Source organism: Bufo gargarizans, chromosome 11, assembly GCF_014858855.1.
Source record: "Bufo gargarizans isolate SCDJY-AF-19 chromosome 11, ASM1485885v1, whole genome shotgun sequence".
Taxonomy (NCBI): Eukaryota; Metazoa; Chordata; class Amphibia; order Anura; family Bufonidae; genus Bufo; species Bufo gargarizans.
The window spans coordinates 88,512,489-88,537,144 of record NC_058090.1 but is presented as its reverse complement, the minus strand read 5'-3'; the positions used below and the strand labels follow the sequence as shown (position 1 = coordinate 88,537,144).

General features: G+C 44.7%; 1 protein-coding gene across 1 annotated transcript in view; it reads left to right on the top strand.

Moving 5' to 3' along the window:
* Positions 1 to 1,601: 1,601 nt before the first annotated feature.
* FSIP1 (fibrous sheath interacting protein 1) overlaps positions 1,602 to 24,656 on the top strand; it is a 33,855-nt gene continuing 10,800 nt past the window's right edge. The window contains exons 1-7 of the mRNA XM_044271365.1: positions 1,602 to 1,752; positions 3,947 to 4,119; positions 4,569 to 4,662; positions 18,828 to 18,920; positions 19,218 to 19,333; positions 21,901 to 22,008; positions 22,838 to 23,005. Coding sequence (XP_044127300.1) covers positions 1,602 to 1,752; positions 3,947 to 4,119; positions 4,569 to 4,662; positions 18,828 to 18,920; positions 19,218 to 19,333; positions 21,901 to 22,008; positions 22,838 to 23,005 — 903 coding nt within the window. The remainder of the gene's footprint in view (positions 1,753 to 3,946; positions 4,120 to 4,568; positions 4,663 to 18,827; positions 18,921 to 19,217; positions 19,334 to 21,900; positions 22,009 to 22,837; positions 23,006 to 24,656) is intronic.

Genomic DNA, 24,656 nt, shown 5'->3' with positions numbered 1-24,656 from the left:
CCGGAGCCGGGAATATCACAGGTGAAACGCGATGGCTAAGATCTCATCCATGCGTCCAACCATGTGCACGGAGCCTGTAGAGTCCCTAGGACACGTTATGGGACTGTAGGCACCAACACCTTTTGGTGCCTCCATTAGACACATTGCTCCATAATACATTGGTTGATAACATATGAGTATGATATAAGTCCGTTATCATACAGGGGCATGAGTCATTGCTCCGGTCAAAAATTCAGGTAGCGACAGATGACACGTAGCGATTGCATGCTGAGCCTTCAAAAGACTCTTGGGTTATGTTCACACCACTATCCAACGTGTGGAAAAATCCAAAGCGGAATCTGCTTGACTGGTACAAGTGGACTTACCTTAACTCTGTTGTCATATGGAGGGGGCATTCTAGGGACCACTGTCTATGGTGTCCATTTATCCTTCGTGACACACCTCCTTTAAGTCATCATGACCATTTGTTTAAATCAAGTTTTTATGTTAAGCCAATTTTTTTTTGATATTTGGTGGCTATGTTTAATTTCCATGTCACTATCTATATTTTCAGAAAATACTAAAATCCTGCAATTTTCCACCCAGACCATAGGCAAATACGTGCCCCTTCAGTTCTGATCATGTAGAATAAAAAATCTGAAGTAAAATAGATTAAAAAAATAAATAAATATATATATATATATATATATATATATATATTTGTCACCATCTGGTTTTAACTTGCGCTTATATACTGCCCCTCCCTGCACAAGGACCTCTGCACTTGTCACAAAGCATGTAAAACAAATCTCTAAATGTTGTTAACGTCACATCAGTCAAGGTGGCTGCCCCCATGATCATATTTAGAAGGTAAAAAGATATGTTTCACTATTTGGTTTTAACTGGCAGATTATGCACTCCCCCTCCCTGCACAATGACCTCTGCACATGTCACAGAGTGTATGAAGCAAAGCTCAGAATGCTCTAAACATCACTTTAGGTGAGATAATCATGTTTAGGAAGTAGAATAAAAAATCTATAATTGGAAAAAAAAAGTTTAGGAAAAACGGATATGTGTCACTATCAGTTTTTTTTTGTACTGGCATCTTGCTTATACACTTCCCCTCCCTGCACAATGACCTCTGCATAGCTTGTAAAGCAAATCTCTAAATGTTGTTAAAAACACAACGGTCAAGATGGCCGCCCCCCATGATCATGTTTAGGAAGTATCTGGTATCTGGTTTTAACTGGCAGAAAGGTGACACATTCCTACAGTATATATTGATGGCCGGTTGTGTAACCGTGGAAGCTCCAGTGGAACCCAAAAATGTAATATTTATCCCTCCATGGAGGTCCTTGATGGTTGGTGAAGGTCAATCTGAGAAGAAGGGTGCACGCTCTTTAGGCCGAGCATGTACGTCCAGCATACCAGTCTTCTGCACCAGCATTTCTTAAATTTGAGATTTTTTATGGAAAAGACATTTAGTATCAAAGTGGTCCTGAGTGTGGACATCTGGAGCTGTCTGACAGTTTTCATTGATGTGCCTTCAGAAGACATTTGGACCGTTGTGTATTTTCACGTATTGATGTTAATACTGTCTTCTGATACAGACGGATCTGACAATGACTTCAGACGATGAGCAAGAGACTTCTCCTACAGTGTGTTCAGAAGGTCCTGGTGATGAGGAGACCGCACAGAGTTGTACAGGGATGGGAGCAGAAGTATATCAAGGCAGAACTCCAGACAGGATGACCAGCCTGCCAGAAGATCCAGGTAGCCATTGTGTCAATACTTTTGTTATATTCTTCACATACCTCACCACTCACATGACTGCTGCAGCCAATCACCGGCCTCAGCTCTGTTTTACTCTTTCAGGCTAAAGGCCTATGGGGAGATGTATCATTTCCAGTGGCGTAGCTATAGGGGTCGCAGTGGTCACAATTGTGACCGGGGCCCACGAGGCCTCCCAGGAGAGATGGAATCATACATACCCTGCCAGACGTAAACAATGAAAGCGTTGGCTGGGGCTGGGTTCTACTGGGTTCTAGTCACTGTGTGAGTGACACTGCTGTAATGTTGCTGTACAGCATGTCACCTCAGCTTTGGGGGGTACACTGCCACTACCTTGCCTTCTGATGTCAACTACATTCACATGGCTGTTGGTGCCACTTGGCTTTTGGATCTATCCTCTGCCCCTTAAAAGATAGGACATGTCCTGTCTTTGGCCACATCTTGTGGCCACATCCGCACCATGATGTTGTGTTAACACAGTTGGCGCTTTGCAGATCTGTGGTTTGCAATGCAAAGCACAGGCTCCGGCAGCGCCATAGCCATGTGAACGTAGCAGCCTAACTTTAAGTCAATTATCCCTTTAAAGGGGTTGTCTCATCACTATTAGTGGTGATCTGTATACTAAGCAACATGGAGAGGACACTCATTTGTCCGGACTTGTCCTCAGTGGGCAACCATCTCATCTGCTATAGTTCCCCATCAGCTTCCTGCTTCAATCCTCAGGCAATCGGCCCGTCACCTTGTGCCTCAGGCAGAAGGTGAACAACCCCTTTAAGGGTCCTTTTTATAAATAAATGAGATTCTGTGCTATGTCTGCCACATTAGTTCCCTGTTTTGGAAGAGAAGACGGTAAAGATGACCTCCCAGACATTTCAGCTGCTGAAGACATTGACACAGCTGTCAAACCCAGAGATGATTGTCTGGAAGGTAGCTAGGAGAATGCGGGCTAGGAAGCCGCTTAGCATCATCTCCTTGTGTGCAATGGGCCATAGTCATCCGCAGAGTGATGACATCTTTGATCTTCTAGGACACCATCACACTTGATCACATTTCTATCAGAATTGTCCTCTTAACCTCCATGATACTAACTCAACAAGTAAAATATGCCCATTTGGCTTTGAAATCTTAAATGTTGTGATCAGATGATAGAAGGGAACATACCCTAGTGAGATGTTTGGCCGCCAGTTCTCAGAAGTAAGGCTTTGATACTCGTCTAATGCTATGCCGTCAGTCTGACCCATGGAGAACATATGTGTGGCACATGGGATTAGCGTGATATGTTTCTCCAGATTGCCTTCTAGAGACCACATCAAATGTCTGCATTAAACTGGATTCAAAGGAATAGGAATTATTGGTCCACTTAGCAGACTGGGCTTGAACTCATTAGATATGGAGACATCGGGAGATATATATGGCCTTCATCATGGAATCCTTCAAGCGGGTCATATATTTGAGATAACTTCTCACTTCCCCGCCAGAAAACGTAGACCCTTGGCTTTTTCAACTGTGTCTATTTCTGTAGATAGGTCTGCTTAACCCGAATTGCATGGAGGACAACCTAACTGTCCCCCAACAGCAAATTTCAACATGCTCTATCCGTCGTGGCCTGTTCCATTATAGGAAACAATGGATCGAGCACGTGATTGGACTGCTGCGTAGCAACCGAGGTATCGGTCCACAAGTGACTTTTACCAGATTTTTGGAAGAAACACTGGTGGCACATGTTGTTAAATGCCACCACCTCTAGAGGGCATAATGAGCACTAGATCTCAGGACTGGAGCATCGGTTGCAGTCATGCATGTTTTCTGAGGGATCAGAGCATGACACAGGAATTCTCTTTCTGGTTTTGACTCCTTAAGTCATGCAATGTCTAGACTAGGCACAACACAATGGGGTAGATTTACTAATCCTCTCTGACATGTAGACCATTTAAAGAGGCACCAGATTACAGTGGCCGATGGCGCATCTTTAAACTGTATAGTCTGACTTTACACCACCTATTTGTTGGCTTAGTTTAAGCCATTCCTCCTTGTCAGACGAGGTGGAAAAAGTGTCTAAAATGGTTAATAAGTGTGGTGCATCTACACCAGTTATTTTGGTGTCTTACATCTTTTGAGACCACACTAAGCCAAAACATGGCTTATGCCACCTTTGTTTTGTATCTCTGTGCCCCAGAAGGCTCCACTGAAGAGTCGCCAAGTACAGAAGACAAGATGGAGCCCAAAGTAGAAAAAGCCATTAGGAAGATGAAAGCCCTGGATGAAATTTTACTGAAAAAGATGGCAAAAGAGAAGGAGGTTAAAGCTCAAGGTCTGGAGATCCGAAACCAACTGTGGGAAGAGCTCCAGGTAGTGATATGTTCCCCCTGGAAACTGGAGGGTATAACTGTGCTCACCAAACAACGGGGTCTGGAAAATAGCTAGGCCCATCTCTACCATTCTCCTGGGGAAAGGATAATGAGAACGCTTAGCAGTCTGACCCTAATGGTGTGTGGTGGGCTTCCTAAGAGTCAAACCCACCATTTAAACGGGTTCTCCCATGAACAACATTTATCTTCTAGGTGGTAAATGTAGGATCACTGCTAGAACCTCTACCTATAATTACATTGAAGCTTCCAAGCCCCTAGGAGTTTGATAGGAGAGGTGGTCGTGTGTGTGTCCTGCCGCTTCATTGAATGTCTACTGGGCTGACCCAGCTTTATCTTATTCTGGGAGCCATGTGTCAGCCCGGCACATGTATTCTATGTAGTCTATGGAAATGTTTCCGCTCTTCTGATGTAACCTTTCTTCTTCTCCAGCACGTGTCACAGCAGTCCTCAGCACGCAGCCATGAGGAAAATGTCAATACCAACAAATTTCTGGCACTGACTCCGCAGTTGGATGACCCTGAAGGTAAGCCTTGAAATATTAAAGTCAAAGGTGAAAATCAGGGCTAAAGGGTCACATCATTTTGGTAAAACTTGTGATATGTCATAGTTTTGATCGGTGGTGGTCTGAGATTCCCACTGTTCGCTAGAACGAGAGAGAAGGACTCGCCTGTCTTGCTCTTTCCTTGCTGAAGAAGGCTCCATCCACTGTGTAGTGGCTGTGCTGGAGTACTTCAGCTCGGCTCCGATTCCTTGGAATCTCCTGTTACATTCACTGGACATGGTGTGAACATAGCCTGAAATGATTCCACATATGTAGCCCAAAAACACGCATCTTGCATAAAACAAGTGCTCAGATCTTTATGTCGGATTAAAAATAAAAAAGCTCTGACTGAAGGAATGTGAAAAAACTGAACAATAGCCTAAGTCTAATGTGTATAGTGAGCTCCCGACAGTCCCTGATGGCACTTGGGATTTCAACACCCGATCCTTTTGTTACTGGGGAGATAGATATGTCGCCCCCATAAGTGTCTGGCAGCATCTCTCTCCTCATTAAAAACACGTGTACGTGGGAGTCCGGAGATATAGCTTTTGGCCAGTAGCTATCGAAGGTGTATGGGCACCTTTAGATGGGCGTTTCCTTGGTCGGAGTAAGATGTGTCAGATTTATTAAGAGGCACAGGCTTTTTATAGAATTTCTCACATTTTCTGGCAGTCTGTGGACCAGAAAAACAAATCTTTGCCTGCTTTGAGCTGGTGTAGATTTGTAGTGGCGTAAATTGTACTGAGTCTGTTAGGCAGTTGGAGGCCATACCACTCACCCACTAAGCCCAGTCCACTTTTGAAAAGTGTCAGAAGTGAGTGCAAATTATAGCACCTTCGATGAATCTGTTCCTAAGGATCTTATATAATGATTAGAAGGATCAGGATATATTTGGATTAGTAGAGCAATGGAGCATGTTCTTTGGGCTTTGGCAGATCTAAGGTCTTGGCCACCTATCTGAGAAGGTGCAGATGGTTCACTGGCCTAGTCCTTGATGAACTTGTGGCACTTTTTTTTTCATTGTGAATGGCCTACCATGTTGGGTCCAGTTGATGAATGCAGTCCCTTGGACGTGGCAAAAGCTGTGAATAATGTTGTGTGGCATTGGCTTGGCGCATATCGGAGACGATAGACTCAGTTGATAACACATTTTTACTTGTTGACAACTCCATGGAAATGCACAAAGCTTGGGTTGGGGGCATACTTACTATGGCAGTGTCAGTGTCTACAAACATGGGGGTCATTGGAATGTATGCAGGCTGCAGGTCCTGCCTTCTGTGGACTACTGGTCCTGTGTTCTTTATTTATAGAGCATATTCTGCAGCGCTTTACAGAGGTTGTCTTCTCTCACTTTTTTTCCTGTCTCAGTTACAGGCTATGAGCAGGTATTGGGATTTGTGTGGGAAGAAGCCCACACAAACGCAAGGAGAACATACAAAGTCTGTGCATATGATGCCCTATTTTACCGTGAATTCTGAGATCTGGGAATAAATAGGCTTGTCATGGCTCAGGTGAATAAAAAGTTTACTAAACTATGAGAAAATACATAAAAGATATACGATAACATACAGAGTAAAGTAAGTAGTAATCTCCAATGCTGTGAACTAATGAGCAGGCTTCCTATCGGCCAGTTCCCTACATGGTACCTGGGTGATGCCCATATGATACAAAGAGAGGTGGCAATAGCAAGACAAATCTTATCCTTATGTCGTCATTGCTACATGCCTAGGTGTGTTCTAGCTTCCTGGCCCCTCCTAAGGGTCTTCAAAGTGCAGATGGGACTAGGAAGACAGTTTGCCTTCTTCTGGCGGACAGCTAATTTCTATGTATTTCCAGTCCTCTTAAACACCGTGGCTCAGTGGTTACCACTCTTGCTGCACAGAGCTGGGGTCATGAGTTTTAAACTAACAAATATCTGCTTACCTTTCTCCCAGGGAACATTGCCTTTAACGGGCAAATAACACATTTGGCTCTCCTTCCCATCAGAACTTTGGAGGGAAGCATACTTACCTGCTCCCTGCGCCGCTCCTGTCCGGCTCCTTCACTCCACCGTGCTCCGGTCCCTGCTTGTAAACTTCCAGGACGGACGCGAGGTCGCTTGTGCCGCTGCAACCATCGACTGTCCCCAAAGTCACAGGCACATCACTGGGTTATGTTCTCCTTGGGGTACACGTCACTACTATTTAAAGGCCCCCTGATGAACCTGCAGCCTAAGGTGGAAACGTGTTGAGACAATGGGCAGGATTATCTAGAGTATACCAGGCTTTTTGACAAGGTTCTTTTAGGGGAGAACACTCAGCGTTTTGGCAAGGATATTACAGTAGTAGGGACAGTTTGCCCTTCAAACATACTAGACTAAGTCTTGGAAGCCCATGATGTTGGGTATCACTGGTTACCCTTGAGGTAGTGGCGTAGTATGTCAGTGACTTGTTGGCTGCCCAGGCGTAGCTGCAAATGATACCACTGTATGCGTTACTGAGCCTACATAAAATAGCTCATCATAGAAGACCAGCAGATGGCAGCATCCGCTTAACTACTGCAAAAGCCAAAGCTATACCGAGCATCGGAGAAGACACCGTGTGGTGGGGACCTGCTGACAAATGTTACTCTCTTTTGCCGCACATTTTCCAATATAACTTCAGTGACAAGCCCTGGGTTTCCCATTGTGTTGTCCACATCCTTTCAGCAGCTGTATTCCTTGCAGGTACTGGCCCATGAATGTTCTTGAGTTGCTTTATTAACCTTCACAGGTTTTAGGCTTGCACCTGAATACTGCATTTTTGACATGTCTCTTCTATGCAGTCTTCGTACAAGCCACACATTCCAGGAAAATGAGAGCCAATCTCATATTCACGGAGGTGTTGCATCAGGCTACAAACACAAAACTGTCTCAAAGAAAAACTTTGCCCATGACTTTCACTTCATAAACTGCTCAGGTAAAATGCAAAATGCCGCTGCGATTGGTGGGTCTAGACCATTTTTCAGGTAGACCGTTTTGATTTGTGCCCCAGAAATTATGCAGATGTTTGTACAGTCAGTGTGTGGTGTTATCTGAGCTACTGTTGTGTGAGGTCCACCTTACCATCTGTGGTCTATTGTAGAATAGATCTCCTACCAGGTAGTGGATGACCAGCTCATAAACCTACTCTTGTCCATCACAGCCTTGGAGTTGAAACGCTTATGGCCTGCAACTTGTAGCCCTCCCCAAAGAACTACTTGTTCCTCAGTGGAGCCTGGTTTACCAAGTGCCATCGATGCATCCCTTCTGCCAAAGACATCACTTTAGCTGTCTTGGCCTCAATAAAAGAGCATTCCTCCAGGCAGCAGAGTCAGACCTGGAGGACACCAGAGCACAGATCTTCTGGGCTTCTTGCTCCTCCAGTCCGACACTGCTGCCTTCTCCTTCTCCATATCTAAGCTGCTTCCAAGGCATTACTCTGAACTGGAAAGAATCCTACTCTGTACTCATGAGGGTCAAGCACCCCAAAACAGCCGTCTATGGATGGATATCTGGTTTGGCTCTATTCTCTTGTCAAATCCGAAGGCTTGTTAGAAAGTCGGATCTTGACTGATAGGGAGTTACTTCTAACAGGTGGCACTAGTGAGATGGTTGGGAGGTACCTTTTGGCATATTCGTTTCCGATGGAGCATTGACAATAAGTCTCCATACCATGGAGTACTTTCAGTTTGTCTCTTTAAGGAGAGTCGACACCCTGCCTAAGCCATTCCTGCACCACAAAATGCGTCAGGAACGTTCCCAGGATAGCTTTTCCCACAGGTCGGTGTAAACAATTCTTCTGGCTTTGTCTTCTGCCTAGAAACCACCAAAAATGTACCCAGAGATACCAACTTTCCTACCATCAAGTAGAATCTAATAGACATAATGTTCTGACTTGGTAGGGGTTTGTTACGATCCTGTTTTTTGGGGGATCAGTACCACTCCTGTACATTGGCCATGTTTGGTATAGCAGGCAGCTGAATAGATTAAAGTGATCCTGATAGTCTCTAATCTTATACAACCCCTTTAAGGAGCAGTAGGGTTGATCTTGCCGAATAAAATAATACCTGTTTTGTTAAAATCGGTTGTGTTGTTCCCAAGAAAAAGGACTTTTATTCTTTATTCAAACAAGGGCTTCAGTGCACCAAGGGGCGGGGTCTAGCCCCTCAGTGCACCAAGGGGCGGGGTCTAGCCCCTCAGTGCACCAAGGGGCGGGGTCTAGCCCCTCAGTGCACCCCAGCTTTCCAGTGTTGGCCACGCCCCTCATGCACTGAAACGCTTTTTTTCTCGGGAATGCCACAAAACAGGTATCATTTTATTTAGCAGGATCGATCCTACCTGGCAGTATGGCTGGTTTACTAGGGTTGATCCTGCTGGTGCTTTGTAAGATGATAAGATCTCTATTGCTTTGGTAGTTTACCAAGCTTCTGTCTAAACCTGCACCTAAAAAACAATGCTATTTCAAAGCGCCATAACTCCAGTCTCCCTAAGGTCCTTCTTAGGAGAACATATCTTGGATTTGGCAGCGAGGAATCATTGTAAGATCTTCCATCATTACGTTCGGTCTCCACAAGTTATACTGCATGTCTGGAAGCAGTCTCCAGAGACACATCGTCTATCAGTCAGACTTCCTTTTCTCAGGAAAACGAACCTCTGGATTTCATGCTCTTTGATCACTCGTCGCCTATTTATCACTGATGTACGTGCTGCTGATGTGTCGTGTGCTCCTGAAGATTTAGAGATTTAGGCCGTGATGGGCTGACTCCTCCAAGTCTTGCATTTTTAAAGGGAACCTGTCACCTAATTTTCTTACCCTCAACCACCTTCGGAGCACTCCAATGCTGTGGGTCCTGTCCTTGTATAAGTGGGCCTTTAGCAGTATGTAAAAAACCGTATAAGCTATAATACCGTATTCGCTGTAGGCCAATTTCCCTCAAAATAAGACATCTGTCCATCTAGTTCAGCCTGTTATCCTGCAAGTTGATCCAGAAGAAGGCAAAAAAATTCCCTGTGAGATGGAGGCCAATTTTCCTCACTTTAGGGGAAAAAAAATTCTTCCCGACTCCAATCAGGCAATCAGAATAACGCCCTGGATCAACGACCCCTCTCTAGTAGCTATAGCCTGTAATATTATTACACTCCAGAAATACATCCAGGCCCCTCTTGACCTCTTTTAGTGACTCCACCATCACCACCTCCTCAGGCAGAGAGTTCCATAGTCTCACTGCTCTTACCGTAAAGAATCCTGTAAATCCTTCTTTCCTCTAGACACAGAGGATGTCCCCTCGTCATAGTCACGGAGTCCCAAGCTTCTCCTGGTTTGATTGACATCCCAGAGACCACATCTGGAGCATGCACAGATGAGGTTGAGGCCAGGTCCACTCTTCATTGCACATGCACTAGATGCCACCAGAGCTGGATTGTAAGGGGATGTCATTCATGCTAGGACGGGCACAGTGCTGCAGAACTGTTCACCCAAAGGGCACCACCCAGATGACTATTCAGGGCAATTAATTTTCTACATAATATTAAATTAGACATGTTTATAAAGAGCTAGTGCAGAGCACTATAGTGGTGGCTCAGGTGAAGGTTCCCTTGAAACCCTGGTGATTATTGCTGAGAGTGCTTTACCATTAGATTGTGATACAGTACATGGAATACATAGGTGAACCCCCTGAGTGACCCTCCAATATCAGCCACACTTGGAGACCCAATCATTATTATTTTCCCTTATAACATGGTTATAAGGGAAAATAATAGCATTCTGAATACAGAATGCATAGTAAAATAGTTCTGGAGGGGTTAAAAAAAAATAAAAAATTATTTAACTCACCTTAGTCCACTTGATCGCGCAGCCCGGCTTCTCGTCTGTCTCCTTTGCTGAACAGGACATGGAGTGAGCATTAATTACATGAACAGGACCTGTGGTGATGTCACTCCGGTCATCACATGATCCATTACCATGGTAAAAGATCATGTGATGGATCATGTGATGACCGGAGTGATGTCATTACAGGTCCTGTTCATGTAATTAATGCTCACCCCAGGTCCTGTTCATCACACTACGCGTCGTCTCCTGTGGAGCGGTGGCGTAGTGTAATTACAAGTACTCGCTCCATTCAAGTCATTACACTGCACTGTCGAGATGACGAGCAGTGTAATGTACAGGAAGCAGCACTGGCATGGAGCCCCACCTCCCCGTCAAACAGATGATTGGCGGAGATGTTGGGTGTCGGATCCCTGCCTATCAGATATTGATGACCTAACCTGAGGAGAGGTCATCAGTGTCTATGGCAGGACAACACGTTTAATGTCTCCAGGAGGAGGATAACATGAACTTGTTGTCTATCCCCCTTCCCCCCATACTTGCTCTCTGATTGTCACATATTGGAGTATTTTTTTTTCCAGAAAAGGAGTTTGAGGATGAGCATTTGTCCATCTAATCACTTAGCCATGACCCAAACGTTTACCAGCTTCCAGATCATGGTGCCCAATTGGCACCGAACACCACGAATACACACATCATGTTACACTGTCCCTATCCTGTCCATACCCGATCTGTAGAGTAAAATATAGAGGGACCACATCTCTAGGGATACCCGTTACACGCTGAAGTAATAGGAATATCTAATATATTTGTGACAAACGCTATAAACAATCATACTTTATTTTTTTTGTTTAGCTATACATTTTTATTGCGTGTTTTCAACAGGCAAACATAAAACAACAGCTTCATCAGACGCTATTCAGATGGGTATACTATGTGCCCATATTAGAGATGTAACACCCGGACCTTCTGGTGAACTGCAGGAGGTTCAGATGTTGTATCCATACTACAGGAGTAGTAAAGACCCTATATTATACCTGTGTAAAAATATTTTCATCAGACCACAAATCAGACCCTCATATCAGATCCTCAGATCAGATCCTCAGATCAGACCCCATATAAGATCCTCAGATCAGACCCCCATATCAGTTCCTCGCATCAGACCTCATATCAGGACCTCAGATCAGACCCCCATATTAGATTCCAATATCAGATGCTCAGATCAGGCCCCCATATCAGATCCTCAGTTCAAACCCCCCATATCAGTTCCTCTCATCAGACCTCAGATCAGACCCCCATGTCAGATTCCAATATCAGATGCTTGGATTAGACCCCCATATCAGATCCTCACATCAGACCCCCATATCAGATCCTCACATCAGACCCCCATATCAGATCCTCACATCAGACCCCCATATCAGATCCTCACATCAGACCCCCATATCAGATCCTCACATCAGACCCCTATATCAGATCCTCACATCAGACCCCCATATCAGATCCTCACATCAGACTCCCATATCAGGACCTCACATCAGACCCCCATATCAGGACCTCAGATCAACCCCCCATATCAGGACATCAGATGAGACCACCATCAGACCTCCATGCCATTCCCCCATCAGGCATCCATGCCAGACCTCTGTATAAGACCTCAGATCAGACCTTAAAATAGATAAATTCACTTACCTCTCCTGCTCCACTGCTACCGCAGGTCCGGCGGTCTCCCCTGCAGTCGCGCTCCCTGGTCTTATCTGGGCCCACACCACACTGTGACCTGACTGCGTACATCGCCAGGTTACAGCGCGCGCACTACGTCCTGACGCAGGATCGTGCAGCGCGGCCCCAGGGAGGTTGAATACCAGCAGCGCTTGCAAGTATTTGCTGTATAAGCCACACTGCCATTTCCCCCCACTTTTTTTTTGGGGGGGGGGGGGTGAAAGTGCGTCTTATAAAGCAAAAAATACTCTATATACTACATAATTCCCAATGCTTTCATACAAAAGTTGGTTGGCGCATTCCTGAGGTTTTGGCATTTCCCTACCACATGCAGCAGTGAATGTAGACATGTGTGGTATGTATGCACTCAGCACATCTTACAGTTTCTTGCAGACTGTATATTATTTGCATATGGACTCTGCTAGAGTATGCACTTTAGCCGTGAATTAGAATTTTTGTCAAATTTTTGCTAATAATGATTCTTTACTACAAAGTTGCAGGAAGGCGCTTGTGTGTATTATTATTATTTTTTTATTCATGTTTTGTCACAAAGTTACCTGAAGGTGGACATGGTTGTCAACAGTCCATCAGGGTAACTGAAACCATTAGCTTGTCAGATCTGTTTTGTGGGTTCACTTACTTTTCATGGACTGTAATCTCTGTATTTTATAGGTTGCTACTTTTTAAAAAAAATTCTAGCGTAAGCCAGTTTTTGGTTTTATGAAGAATACGTGCGTAATACTTTAGGCCTAAGAGGCGCGTATGAACTCTGCACACGTTGAACATTCATTTTTTGAGGTGTGATGCAGGCGACTTTTACCCATTAATATCAACTTTTATCCAATTTTTATGAAAAATTACACTTTGACGCAAAGTTGCATGAAGGTGTCTGTGAATATAAAGCGCTGAATGCCATTTTGACTATGTATAGGTGTGTGTGTGGGAAGGGTTAGTTTGATTTATTTTATTAATTTTTTTATTATTTAGTAATTTCTTTTTTTTTTTGTATATGTCAAAACTGCAAAAATTGCCCTGGCTACCAGAGGTGCAAAATGTCCAACACCCCTAAATCACTCCTCTTTCTGCGGTTAGGACGGAGTCCAGTGGGTGGGCTTAACTCGGTGATTGATAGCTTTTCCTGCATGAGCTGTAAATCACCGCCCACTGGACTCCTAAGCATTAAAGGGGTGACTAAGTGATGGCCTATCCTCTGGAAGTAGGCGTTGGGACCGCACCGCACCATCAACCTCAGAGCTCAGTAGCAGTGGTTGTAACGAGATTCTTCCACTACAAGGTGCCACGTAGTTCCGGCACCGACTCCGGAAACAGAGCTACACCCAAACAGCTGATCGGCAGGGGTGCGGGACTCTTGCCGATCAGCTAGTGATGGCTTATCTTGAGGATAGGCAATCACTTAGTAAAAGTTGTGCAACCCCTTTCAATCTGCTCAGCTCCTCCTGCGCTATGACATGCTGACTGCAGATTACTGCGCACTTTCATGGAGGCAGGTTCCGTTTCCAGGATTTGCCATATATGTTCACAGGTAGCCTGCGGCCGGATCACCTGAAAGGGTTAACTTGAATTAATCCGTAACCTTATATTCTCGGTCTTGGATGAGCAGTCTGAATCGTCTCCACCTCCCGGCAGATAACCTGGAAGCAGGCCCTGGCTAAGAACCAGGCGGGAGAAAGGTTGCCGGTCTCGTATGTAAAAACTATTCTTGGTTTGCGTTTTATCCTTTAATATTCCTCGTAAAGACCTTTAAGCTGCTGGATTTTACTTGATCCCTTATAGAAAACCTTCAAAATGAATTCTGGGGTCTTGGAAATTGGAGTCAGGTGACTGGAGTGAGTGCTCCATTGTCCTCCCCGATGTGGATCTTTATCAGTAGAGCACAACATTCCATACGTTCCTGGATCGGGCGTACGGTATGTTACCTGCAGAGGCCGGGGGATGCAGGTCCCCTCCAAACGAAGAGGAATAAAAGCTGTAGTCGCTGTGAATCGGCATCCACTGCGGGGTCTAAATCTTTTAGGGTGCGGCCGCACGTGCGGGTCTTCTTATGTGGTATTTGAAGCCCAAATCAGAAAGTATTAAAGGGATTGTCCAGGTTTCGTCCCCTGGCCATACTTACCTGCTCCATGTCTCTCAAACTCTCTCCACTGGATCTCTGGTCCCCATATGTCAACTTCCGCACAGATAGGGTCACCTGCACTGCTGCAGTCAGTGGCTAGTATTCCCATGACATCACCGCTGAGGCCAGTCATTGGCTTCAGCAGAACAAGTGCGGCGTTTGAGAGACAAGGATTCAGTGAACGGAGCGGCGGGCAGCAGTTAAAAGGGTATTCTAAAATTTTAATACTGATTATCTATCCTTTTGATAGGTCATTAGTATCTGATCTGTGGAGGGTCCCACACCCAGGACCCCCGCTGATCAGCTGTTTTAGAAGGCACTTGTGCGCCTAAGAGTGCCGCTGCCTTTTCCGTGGTCACCAAGGACAACCCCTTTAAAAGTGTTATCCAACCCCTATAATGCCCCCCTCTAATGCCTGGGCCCCTCATACAGGTTGTACTTACCCCGCTCCCCAGCACCCACGTCGCTCCTGGCGCCTGCTGCTGCATCAGCTCGTCGCCGATTGGGATGAGCTTCCCTACCATCTCGATTGACGCTAAGGAGGCTCGTTCCCATCACGGCCTGCAATCGGCTGGGCCACCCCCCACTCCCCATCGCCAGACGTTTTGATCCGGACAACAGGGAGATGCAGCAGCAGGCGTCAGGAGAGACGTAGGTGCCGGGCAGCGAGGTCAGTACAACCTGTATGAGGGGCCTGGCCATTTTTAGGGGCATTGGATAACCCCTTTAAGGACAGATAGTACTTCTCTCCTCTGCGGTTCCCTTCCTTTTTCCCTCTTTCCTTTAGGCTACATGCACACGAACGTTGTTTGTTTCCGTGTCCGTTCCGTTTTTTTTGCTGAGAGGATGCTATCCGCATCCATATGTCCGTTCCGTAGCCCCCCCAAAAAATAGAACATGTCCTATTCTTGTCCGTTTTAGGCATTGTTACAGTGGATCTGCAAAAAAAAAAACGGATGGCATCCGTATTTTTCTGCGGATTCGCAATTTGCCGACCGCAAAACACATACGGACGTGTGCATGTAGCCTAATGAAAAGGAAATTTAAAGTCGTGACCCAAATTATGAATTTATTCCACAGGATAAGGGGATAAGTATGTGATCTGGGATCCCCAGAGATTACAGCAATTGGGGCCCCCGTATGAATGGAGCAGCAGTTTAGGCTGCACCATTCATTCTCTATAGGACTGCTGCTGGAGATGGCTGAGAACAGCGCCCAGCTTTCTGGCAGTTCCATAGAGAATGCAAGGAGCGGCAAGGATCTGAAAACTTTTGCAATTGCGTGTAATAAAAAATTTAGCATAGCCACTGAGTTATTCAATAAAATGTATATAGACAGCGCCACCTGCTGTTAGTTCTTTTCCTTCTTTCACCGTCCACCTTACTGAGGTGGTCGCACGTGTTGCGTTTAAATCTTCACCTGCCAGCATCCATTAGAAGCTGTCGCAGTTACAGGGAATGAGGCACAGCGGGAAGGACCCCCCAAGCTGTGAAAGGGAGAGAGCTGCGGCATAAAAGACACCCCCCACTGAGCAATTGGAGCAATGACTGGGGAGATCTCTGGATCCATGTGAGGTACAGGGCTGGTTCCAGCTTTGTTAGAAAGAAATAGTCATGTACTATTCGATGTCTGATTTCAATTTTTTACATGAATTATGGAATAACCCCTCTAAAGTCAATGCTCATCCTTCAGTTTATTCGGTATGATTAGAGCTGTTCTATTATAATGATTGTGCGGTGATTCATTTTTTTAAAGGTTTATTCCCAAAATAACAATAGTAAATGGGAAATAGTTTCACTCAAAAGTACAAAAAATTCACCCAAGTACACCAAAGCCTGCAGGTATTTGGTGATGGTTGCTGATGTACTTCTGTGGTCTTGTAGGACGACCATGCACCGATTCTGTCCATACATTGTGGTCGAGCATGTGCAGTGGAGACCATGAAGATGGCCAGTGCATTTAGGTAATTTTATTCCCTGCTGATTTATGGCACAGGAGTCCATTGGGCGGTCCTACTCAGAGAGTAACAGTTATTTCTGTACGCACATTGATATAGGGAAGGTTGTCAGTCTCGGAGTAGAACCACCCACTGGACTCTTAAGCCCAGAATGAGCAGATATTGTTCTGGAACCATTGTAATACATCTACATACCAATCTGCTCAGTCCTCCTGCTCTATAACATGCTGCTATAACATGCATTTTCACGATGATGAGTTCCCTTTGAAGGTGTATTTTCTAGTGTAAAGACTCATTCACACATTAGTGTTTGGGTCAGTGATTTCCATCAGTGATTGTGACCCAAAACCAGGGCGTAGGGTATAAGGGAAATATCTGCTCCTGTTCTGTGTTTAGAGCCACACCTGGTTTTGGCCCAAAATCACTGATGGAAATCACTGACCAAAACACTGACGTGTGACTGAGGCATAAGGCTTCCTCTTTTTATCCCTATGCAAAGTAAGCAAATCATTAAGTCCTATAAAACAATAACCATCATTCTTCTCAGAAGTGCAACTTGAAGCTCCTGGGTAGGTAGGTGTGAACCAAACATCCCTATTCAGCTCTAGTTTTTGTTGCCAGGATAAGTAGAGTGTTTGACATTTTTTTGGCCTGTGCTTACTCTAGTTGTCCATTAACGTGCCTTTAAACAGCCTCAAAGCCAATCCGTCTTGTGCCACCTGTTTTATGTACTCGTTCCCACAACAATGCATGTGTGAGGTCAGCAGTTGTTTGACTTTCCAGCGGACATACCCACAAGCCCGTCCTTAAATCCATTCATTGTCTTTGGCGCTTCTTCTTCTAGTACAAACGCAGCCTGTACTTTTATTTTATTTCCTTGGCTTTCATTATCTTTTAGACCCAAAAAGTACCACTCAACCCAAGAGTCCAATCCTTTTTTGGTAGAAGATATGGTCAGGAAACTTTTGGGGAGCTTCTCCTCTACTCCCATAAAAAAAAATATATAGATCCTACATGGACTTATCTGATCCATCAAACATATGAAAGTTATGGATGATTCCTTTACATCTCCTGTCCTTCTCCAGAACTTGTCCATCTACTGGTCTTGTAGATAAGGAGTCCAAATCCACTGCATTCAATATATAATTGACATTATCCATATGCACCTTTCAATGTTAATTATGATTTCACTTGGTGTTTGAAGCATCGGGACTATTTGATACTTCATGTTCCTCCTCACTTTTTCCTGTCCTAGTATCACATTTTCTGGGTGGGCTATGTTAACACAAAATTTCTCCCTCAATTTTCTTGCTACTTCATTGCCCTCCTGATAGCAGTCCATCATGACCAAAGACTTCAGAACATAAGATGCATCTGTATCCAAATATTTTTTGGTGCAAATTTTGCAGCTCACTCTGGACCATGTGTCTACTGACTCTCCTCTTTGGTAGACACTTCAGACTTCCAAGGGTTCATCGTTCAGGTCAACCGTCCTAAAAATGTACTGTGGTAGCCCTAATAACTTTGTGATGTACTATTATCTCAGGAACACTGTGAATTCTGTTGAGTTATTTCCTTCATTTATGGTCCTTTTGTAGAAACTCTGTGCTTAAACTTGGCCTGTTAGCTTTCCCATTCTAACCTCATATACATATCCAAGTGGAGCTGCAGTGAAGAGCATAGGCTGGTAATACGTAAGGCAAGTAATGGTGAAATATGATTAGCTTGATCTTTAGCATGTTCATTTGCTGGACCTTCTAACTAGAATAGCCCATGTTACCTTCCTGCTTGTCATAAGGTGGTTCAGATTTATTCCCTGATTATCCCCTTCACTAGAAACAATTTTCCCAAACAAATGACAAAAACACTATTGACAAAGAAAATGTAACAGAGGACAAATAGAACCCATGCCTCTCCCATCTTTCAGGGTAGAAAAAAAAATATCTACAGCATCAAAGTCACCCCTTGGTATGGTGGTGAAATGGAGATTGGATTTCTGCATTATGGGATGACTGCCATCCTTAAAGACAGCCACCAATGGCATTTACAGATGTGTCCACTGTTACCTTAGAATTTGGGTTTCCACACATTCAGGATGGATACCTCATGACTTTTTAAAAGCTTGACTTCTTGGTTCAGAGATCTCAGAACATGTTGAGCCAATAGGAAAGATGAGGACAGACATATTTGTATATGTCCATACTGCGTGTACAGATGTGTCTACTACCTTTGCCTTACTATGAACTTTGTGAAGGACCCGCTCCAATTTCTCATAATACAAATTTAAAACCGTCTAATGCAGACACATATAACATAAACAACGCCCATCAGAGTATCGCAAAATCATATATGGTCATAGCACACCACTCATTAGGGTATCTGAAACCAAGAGTGAAGGTAAGGAACAACACCTATGTATAGTCTTTGCTAGCCAAGCTGAGGTCCTATGTGGGCACAGGAATTGCTGAAGTCGGTTTCTTTTCACGTATGGAAACTTTTTTCTTTTGTTCAGCAGATGCCACTGTCTTTGAGAAAATATTTCCACCTTTATTTTCCACTCAAGTTCCACCAGAAGACTGTGATGAGGACCTAGAAGACTGTCCAGGTACCCAGGGTCATTGCATAGCAGAACAATGCCTACATTTGACGCCCCCTAAGCGCACACCTTCTTATAGAAGCTGCTTCTGCTCTAGCCCTGATATAGATTGTCCATCTGGCTAAAACTAGACATTTCAGATGATGACTGTGACGACAATCTACCAGTGGTGTAATATCACCTAGTAATCACATATACAGTAATCCAGGGGCTATTAGTAATGTACGTGGTCATGGTTTATCTAATCTAGATTGCAGAGCATTACTGAAGCGTGATTGCGTAGTCATTCCAGTCTTCTGGTTTTAGGTAATGTTTCTGGAATTGAAAGTGGTGACTTATTGAGCATCAGTGAAAGATCACGTCACAGAAAGCACAAAAATAAAGACCATAAAAGAACCGATTTCATCCAAAGGAACATTGAGGTGTGTGTACAGACTATAGAGCACTCATATCTTGTTGGTATCATTTTCTTCCTAGGGTCTGAGGACACTCTTCACAGCAGTTAATCTCATGTGGTGCTTTTTACTGTTTTCCATGTCAACACTTGTGATAAAGTGCTATTGATTTAATGTTCCATCTAGGAGTTCTTTCCATCTTGCTAGAATATGTCATAAAGGTCAGATAGGTCCGGGTCCCACCTCTGGGACCCACTCCTATCTCCAGAATCAGGCCCTAAAGTGAAAGGAGAACACCCAACATGGCGTACTCTCCATCACTGGTATGGGACTTCTCAGAACAGCTGAGAGAGCATGCTTGCCTATTTTCAGAAGTTCTATAGCAGTGAATGCCATCCCACCATTCACCATTTCTAAAAATAGCCAAACCAGTATTTGGCTATTTTCAGAAAGTTCCCTGGTGCTGAATGGAGGATGTCCACACATGTGTGATGTGCTGTCTGGTCACTTTGGGGCCCCTCCTGGAGTTGGAAACAGTGCTAAGCAGCTATGTCTACTGTACAATGGATGAAACTGTGTAGTTCCGGCGCTGGAGCTACTGCAGGACAGTCGATCGGCTGGGGTTCAGGGTGTCAGACCTTCCTCAGTCAGAGAGTGAGGAGTGGACAACCCCTTTAAGTAAGTTTCTGGTCACTTAGATGAGTTTATTTTCTTTGACTTGTCCCTGTGTTTTTAGAAGAGGGTACATCTATCACCAAAACAGAGATACCTGCGTATATAAACTCCCATCTTACCAGGGCCACAACATGTGCATCCGTCGTATACACAGTCGAGTCACATTACTATGCTAATATTTAGAGTAACCGCCATGTGCAGCACGGACAGCAGCTAGACGGGCTTGGAGTGACTCCATAAGGTCCTAGTAGGTTGCCATGCTGACTGCAGTGCATCCCACGTGTCTCATTGTCTTGCTGGAAGATCCCATCTGCAGGGATGGATTCATAGCCAAATGCGAGTGCCTTCCACATGAAGGAGTGGGCTCAGAGAACGCCATGAAAAACATTCCCTAGACCATAACCAGCTTGTGTTCTTCCAATGATGGTTGCAGGGTGTTCTTTCCCTGATGTTTCTAGTCTGACATGCCATCATCTGTTCGATGAAGCAGAGGACATGACTTATTGGAGAAGGCAACCCTTTGCCAATCAGTGGTGGTCCTATTCTGATACTGCAACTTCATTAGCAGATGTGCAGTGAACATCTGTTTGCTTCAGTGCCCCATACGCAGTAGGGTTGTGTTAGACACATATCTGGTAGCCCCCTGGTTCATTTTGGAGGTGAGCTGCTCCATTGTAGCATGTCAGCCCGTCCTCGTGCACCTTCGTAGCCGACATTCACCTTACATATCAATAGCTTATGGTGCTCTGCAGTTTCTCACCGTACACTTTCACCACGGCAGCATGCGGACAGGTCACACTGCTCCGTTTATACTGCTGTCCTTGGCCCAAAAGCCAGTAATCATCCCTTTTATGTAAGGCTCCATTCACACGTCCGCAAATGGGTCGGCATCCGTTCCGCAATATCGGGAACTGGTGCGGACCCATTCATTCTCAATGGGGCAGAACGGGATGCGGAGAGCACACTATGTGCTCTTTGCTTCCACATTTCTGGAGCGCGGCCGCGAACTTCCGGGCAGCGGCTCCGCAAAAAAATAGAACATGTCCTATTCTTGTCCGCAATTGCGGACAAGAATAGGCAGTACTATGGAGGGTGCCGGCCGGCTGTATTGCAGATCCGCAATACACCACGGACGTGTGAATGGACCCTAACTCTGATAAATCCCTCCTTTGACCCATGACAGCTACGAGGGATATGTGTGCAGACAGCCTATCACACCAAGCCAACTTCTGACACTTGACTTCCTTCGTGCCGACGTCGAAAGTAGGAAGTGGCTTGATTGTGTATATCATTTGCTGTAGCCAGGTCCCTATAACATATGATGTGGTTTATGCTATAAAGGTCCAATTCCAGGGCCAAAGCTTTAGGAGATGCAGAGTCATACCTAAGAGGTCCCAATGTCCCCACCCCAGTTTTATAAATGGCATGTGGTAGGTTCTGCTTCGGAGCCCTGTCCTCCTAATACAATGCTCTTCGTTGTCCAATGCGTTCTGCCAATGTGCCATATATAACTGACAAAACACGCTGAATGTATTTCTATGGTAATGTGGCCGGAGTCTTCTATAGAAAACAGGCTACTCCCTATAATTTGGCTTTCCCCGTTGAGGTCATTGAGTTGTGAAGAACATATTGTAGTCATTTCATAAAGTGGGCTTTTATGGTTGAACAAGGTGGATGTATTATTAACACGAGCCTCTCACACGGTGAGAAGAAATGCACTGAGGAGACGTCCTATGTGTCAGAAGTGTTTGTGGAACTGCTCATTGATTGCACGCCCTGATTTAAGTTGTCGGGAAGCTAATCTGGTTAGCGCTCCTGTTAAATGTGATGTTAAAGCTTGTTATGTTTGGCAGCGCTGTGTACGATCACTCGGATGGAGCCGGCCACTAATGAGATCTGACTGACTGTTTGTATTAAAGCTAGTGAAAGACGCCGGCTCCCATGTCCTTCTCATGGATGACGAAAAGTTACGACTGGAGCAGCTGTTGGGGGATATTCAAGATGGCTGCAGTGATGATGACATCATGGTAAGTCATAGAGTTTAAGTGCTGCAGTTTTTATTAAGTGCCACATTACAGCATGTATATACCAAACGAAGAAATAACAGATTCAATCCATTATAATCACTTCTTTATGCAATAATGGCCACCCTGACACCCCTATTAATTCACCCACATCTGGAGACTGCTGAGGTACATGAGTAAATGTGACTTGATCAGTGCTGGATTTTGGGTAGTTATAAATTACCGTTAGGTTAGAATAATGGTGGACCAGGGGACCTGTTAGGTAGCTTATTTGCTGCGCAGGTTTCACTTGGGAAAGAAATCCAGTGATCAGTTGTAACACAGCGGGTGTGGACCCCCTGTGTCACTGAACAGATTTGGCTTAAGGCTACTCCTAAAGGCGTTATCATAACTAGCCTCCCCTGTTTTCCACCCAGAGATCTGGTCTCCACCGCAGGAGAACCACCAGGCCGTTACCTATTGGAGTAGTGTTTGTTCAGTGACAGCTGACTAGGGTGGGTCACGAGACACCAAAGTAGATGGGCAGAATTATATTTAATGGACAAGGTCAGGGAAGGCAGAAGTCATTCAATCCAGCAAACAGGCCAAGGGTCAGGTCAGCACAGGGTCAATACTATAAAGAGGCAGAGATCAAGGAGGACAGAACAAGTTCAACAGGCAGAGGTCAGGCACAGAATACAATGCAGGGACTAGCCAGACTAGCAATATTTTCTTCTCAGACACCCTGCCATAGAGGAAGGCTAAACAGAGAAGACTAGCCGTAGGAAATATATGTGCTTAATATACGTAAAATGTCTACATGAATTGTAGATGAATGCTGTCTGTTTTCTAGGCCAGTGTATCTCTTTGGCTTGTGCCTGGTGAAGGCTACACTCCAGAAACTGGTGACCTTGATAGGCTGGCTAAGATAGAAGCAGAACTGCAGAGGTTTTCCAGCACTGAAGACCCCGTTGTGACATATGATGATGAACTTGAGATCTTGTTCCCAGAGCCAAAAGAGGTAAAGTAGCTCTGTTCGGAAACAACGTCATTTGTGGTCATGGGCTTCATATTCATCTTTGGGTCTTGTTTTTCATATTATTGAGGACATATTGTGAAGATACATAATTTTCATGGCTCGCCATCATCAAACAACACCTTATCTCCTTCTAAATACCATTATGGAATGGAAGATGTCAGACTGGTTTAGGTGGGTCATATAGAAAGTGTTCCTCTTGAGGAACACATTTGACTTTCTATCTGCCCACAGCTTTTCATTAAAGTGTTTGTCCAGGATTTCTTCAGGTTTAAGTTAGCTCTCCTAGAGTGTTTGATCTAATACAAGAATCATACTCACCTGGTCCTCGCCACTCTGGTCCTCTGTTCTGACATCTGCATCATTACAGCCAGTGACCAACCTCACATGATGCTTGCGGACAGTCATTGGCTGCAGCAACGCACGTGAGTCTGTCCGCAGCCTGGCCAGAAGTCAACAAACCTGGGATTGGAAGATTGCCAAATGCAGCCAGGGAGCAGGACCAGAGAAGCAGGAACCAGGTAAGTATGGTTCTTGTATTAGGTCAACCTAGCCCCAAGGGGGCTAGCTCAAAACTAGAGGGATCCTGGACAACCCCTTTAAGTATTTTGGTAATTTTAGTAAATTATATCAGTGGGATATCAGGATCTTGAATGAAAAGTTGGCGATGGATTTGAAGAACAAGTAGTGTCGCCAGGGGTGTTGCTCGGTTCTAAAAAGTTCAGGGATTTAAACCCTAATTCTAGTTCTACACTGTAGTTTTAAAAACATTTTTCAAACAGTCTAGGCTTAGGCGCCCATACCTCATTAGTACACCGCCCCTAGATATTACCATATAATCACAATCAGCACTGTGGGACTTGGACCCTATAGACACATCACCCTTCCCCCAAATAATTTGCCCTGTCATAAACACTAATGTCTTATAATACCATATCTTTTAATAATTCAGTTTTGCACTGTGAAGTCACCAATTCAGCGCCAGAACTATACCTCTCTGTCTATTGGACAATGGACATAGCGGCTTACTGCAGCATTCATTTCAGTGGTGACCACCTCCTTCCACTGCACTGCACTGCACAATAGATGGAGCCGTCTTCCAGAGCTACTGCAGACCCCGATCGGCAGGGGTGCAGGTTGTCTTACCCCCACCAATCAGTGGAATACCCCTTTAATTGCCAAACCGTTGTGCTTTAGCCTGGCTCATAGTGTTCTCTGGAGCTGTGCGGCTCCAATTAATATGAATTGTACATGAGATGCTCAGATCCGTACCGAGCCCTGCACGTCAACCAACCCATGTCCTGCCTGGGGATGAATGACTTGCACAGAAATTATAGGTAATTCTTCTTTGCAGGAAGTAAACTAGGCCGAGGTCTGGCCCTCCAAGTTATATTTAAAGCAATAATGGGTGTCATTTAGTGGCGAATACAAGTTGTTTTAGAAAAATGACAAAAAAACATACAATTAACGCCGCCACATACTGTGTAATGTGAGACCTCCACGTTTAGCAGGGTTGATTTATGTCTCTGTGGTTCGCGGACTTGCCCGGCTTACAACTTTAAATAAAATCCTCTAAAAAAGGCACATATTATGTTCGTTGGGAAGGACTGGCCGCATAGTCTTCCCAAAGTATTTT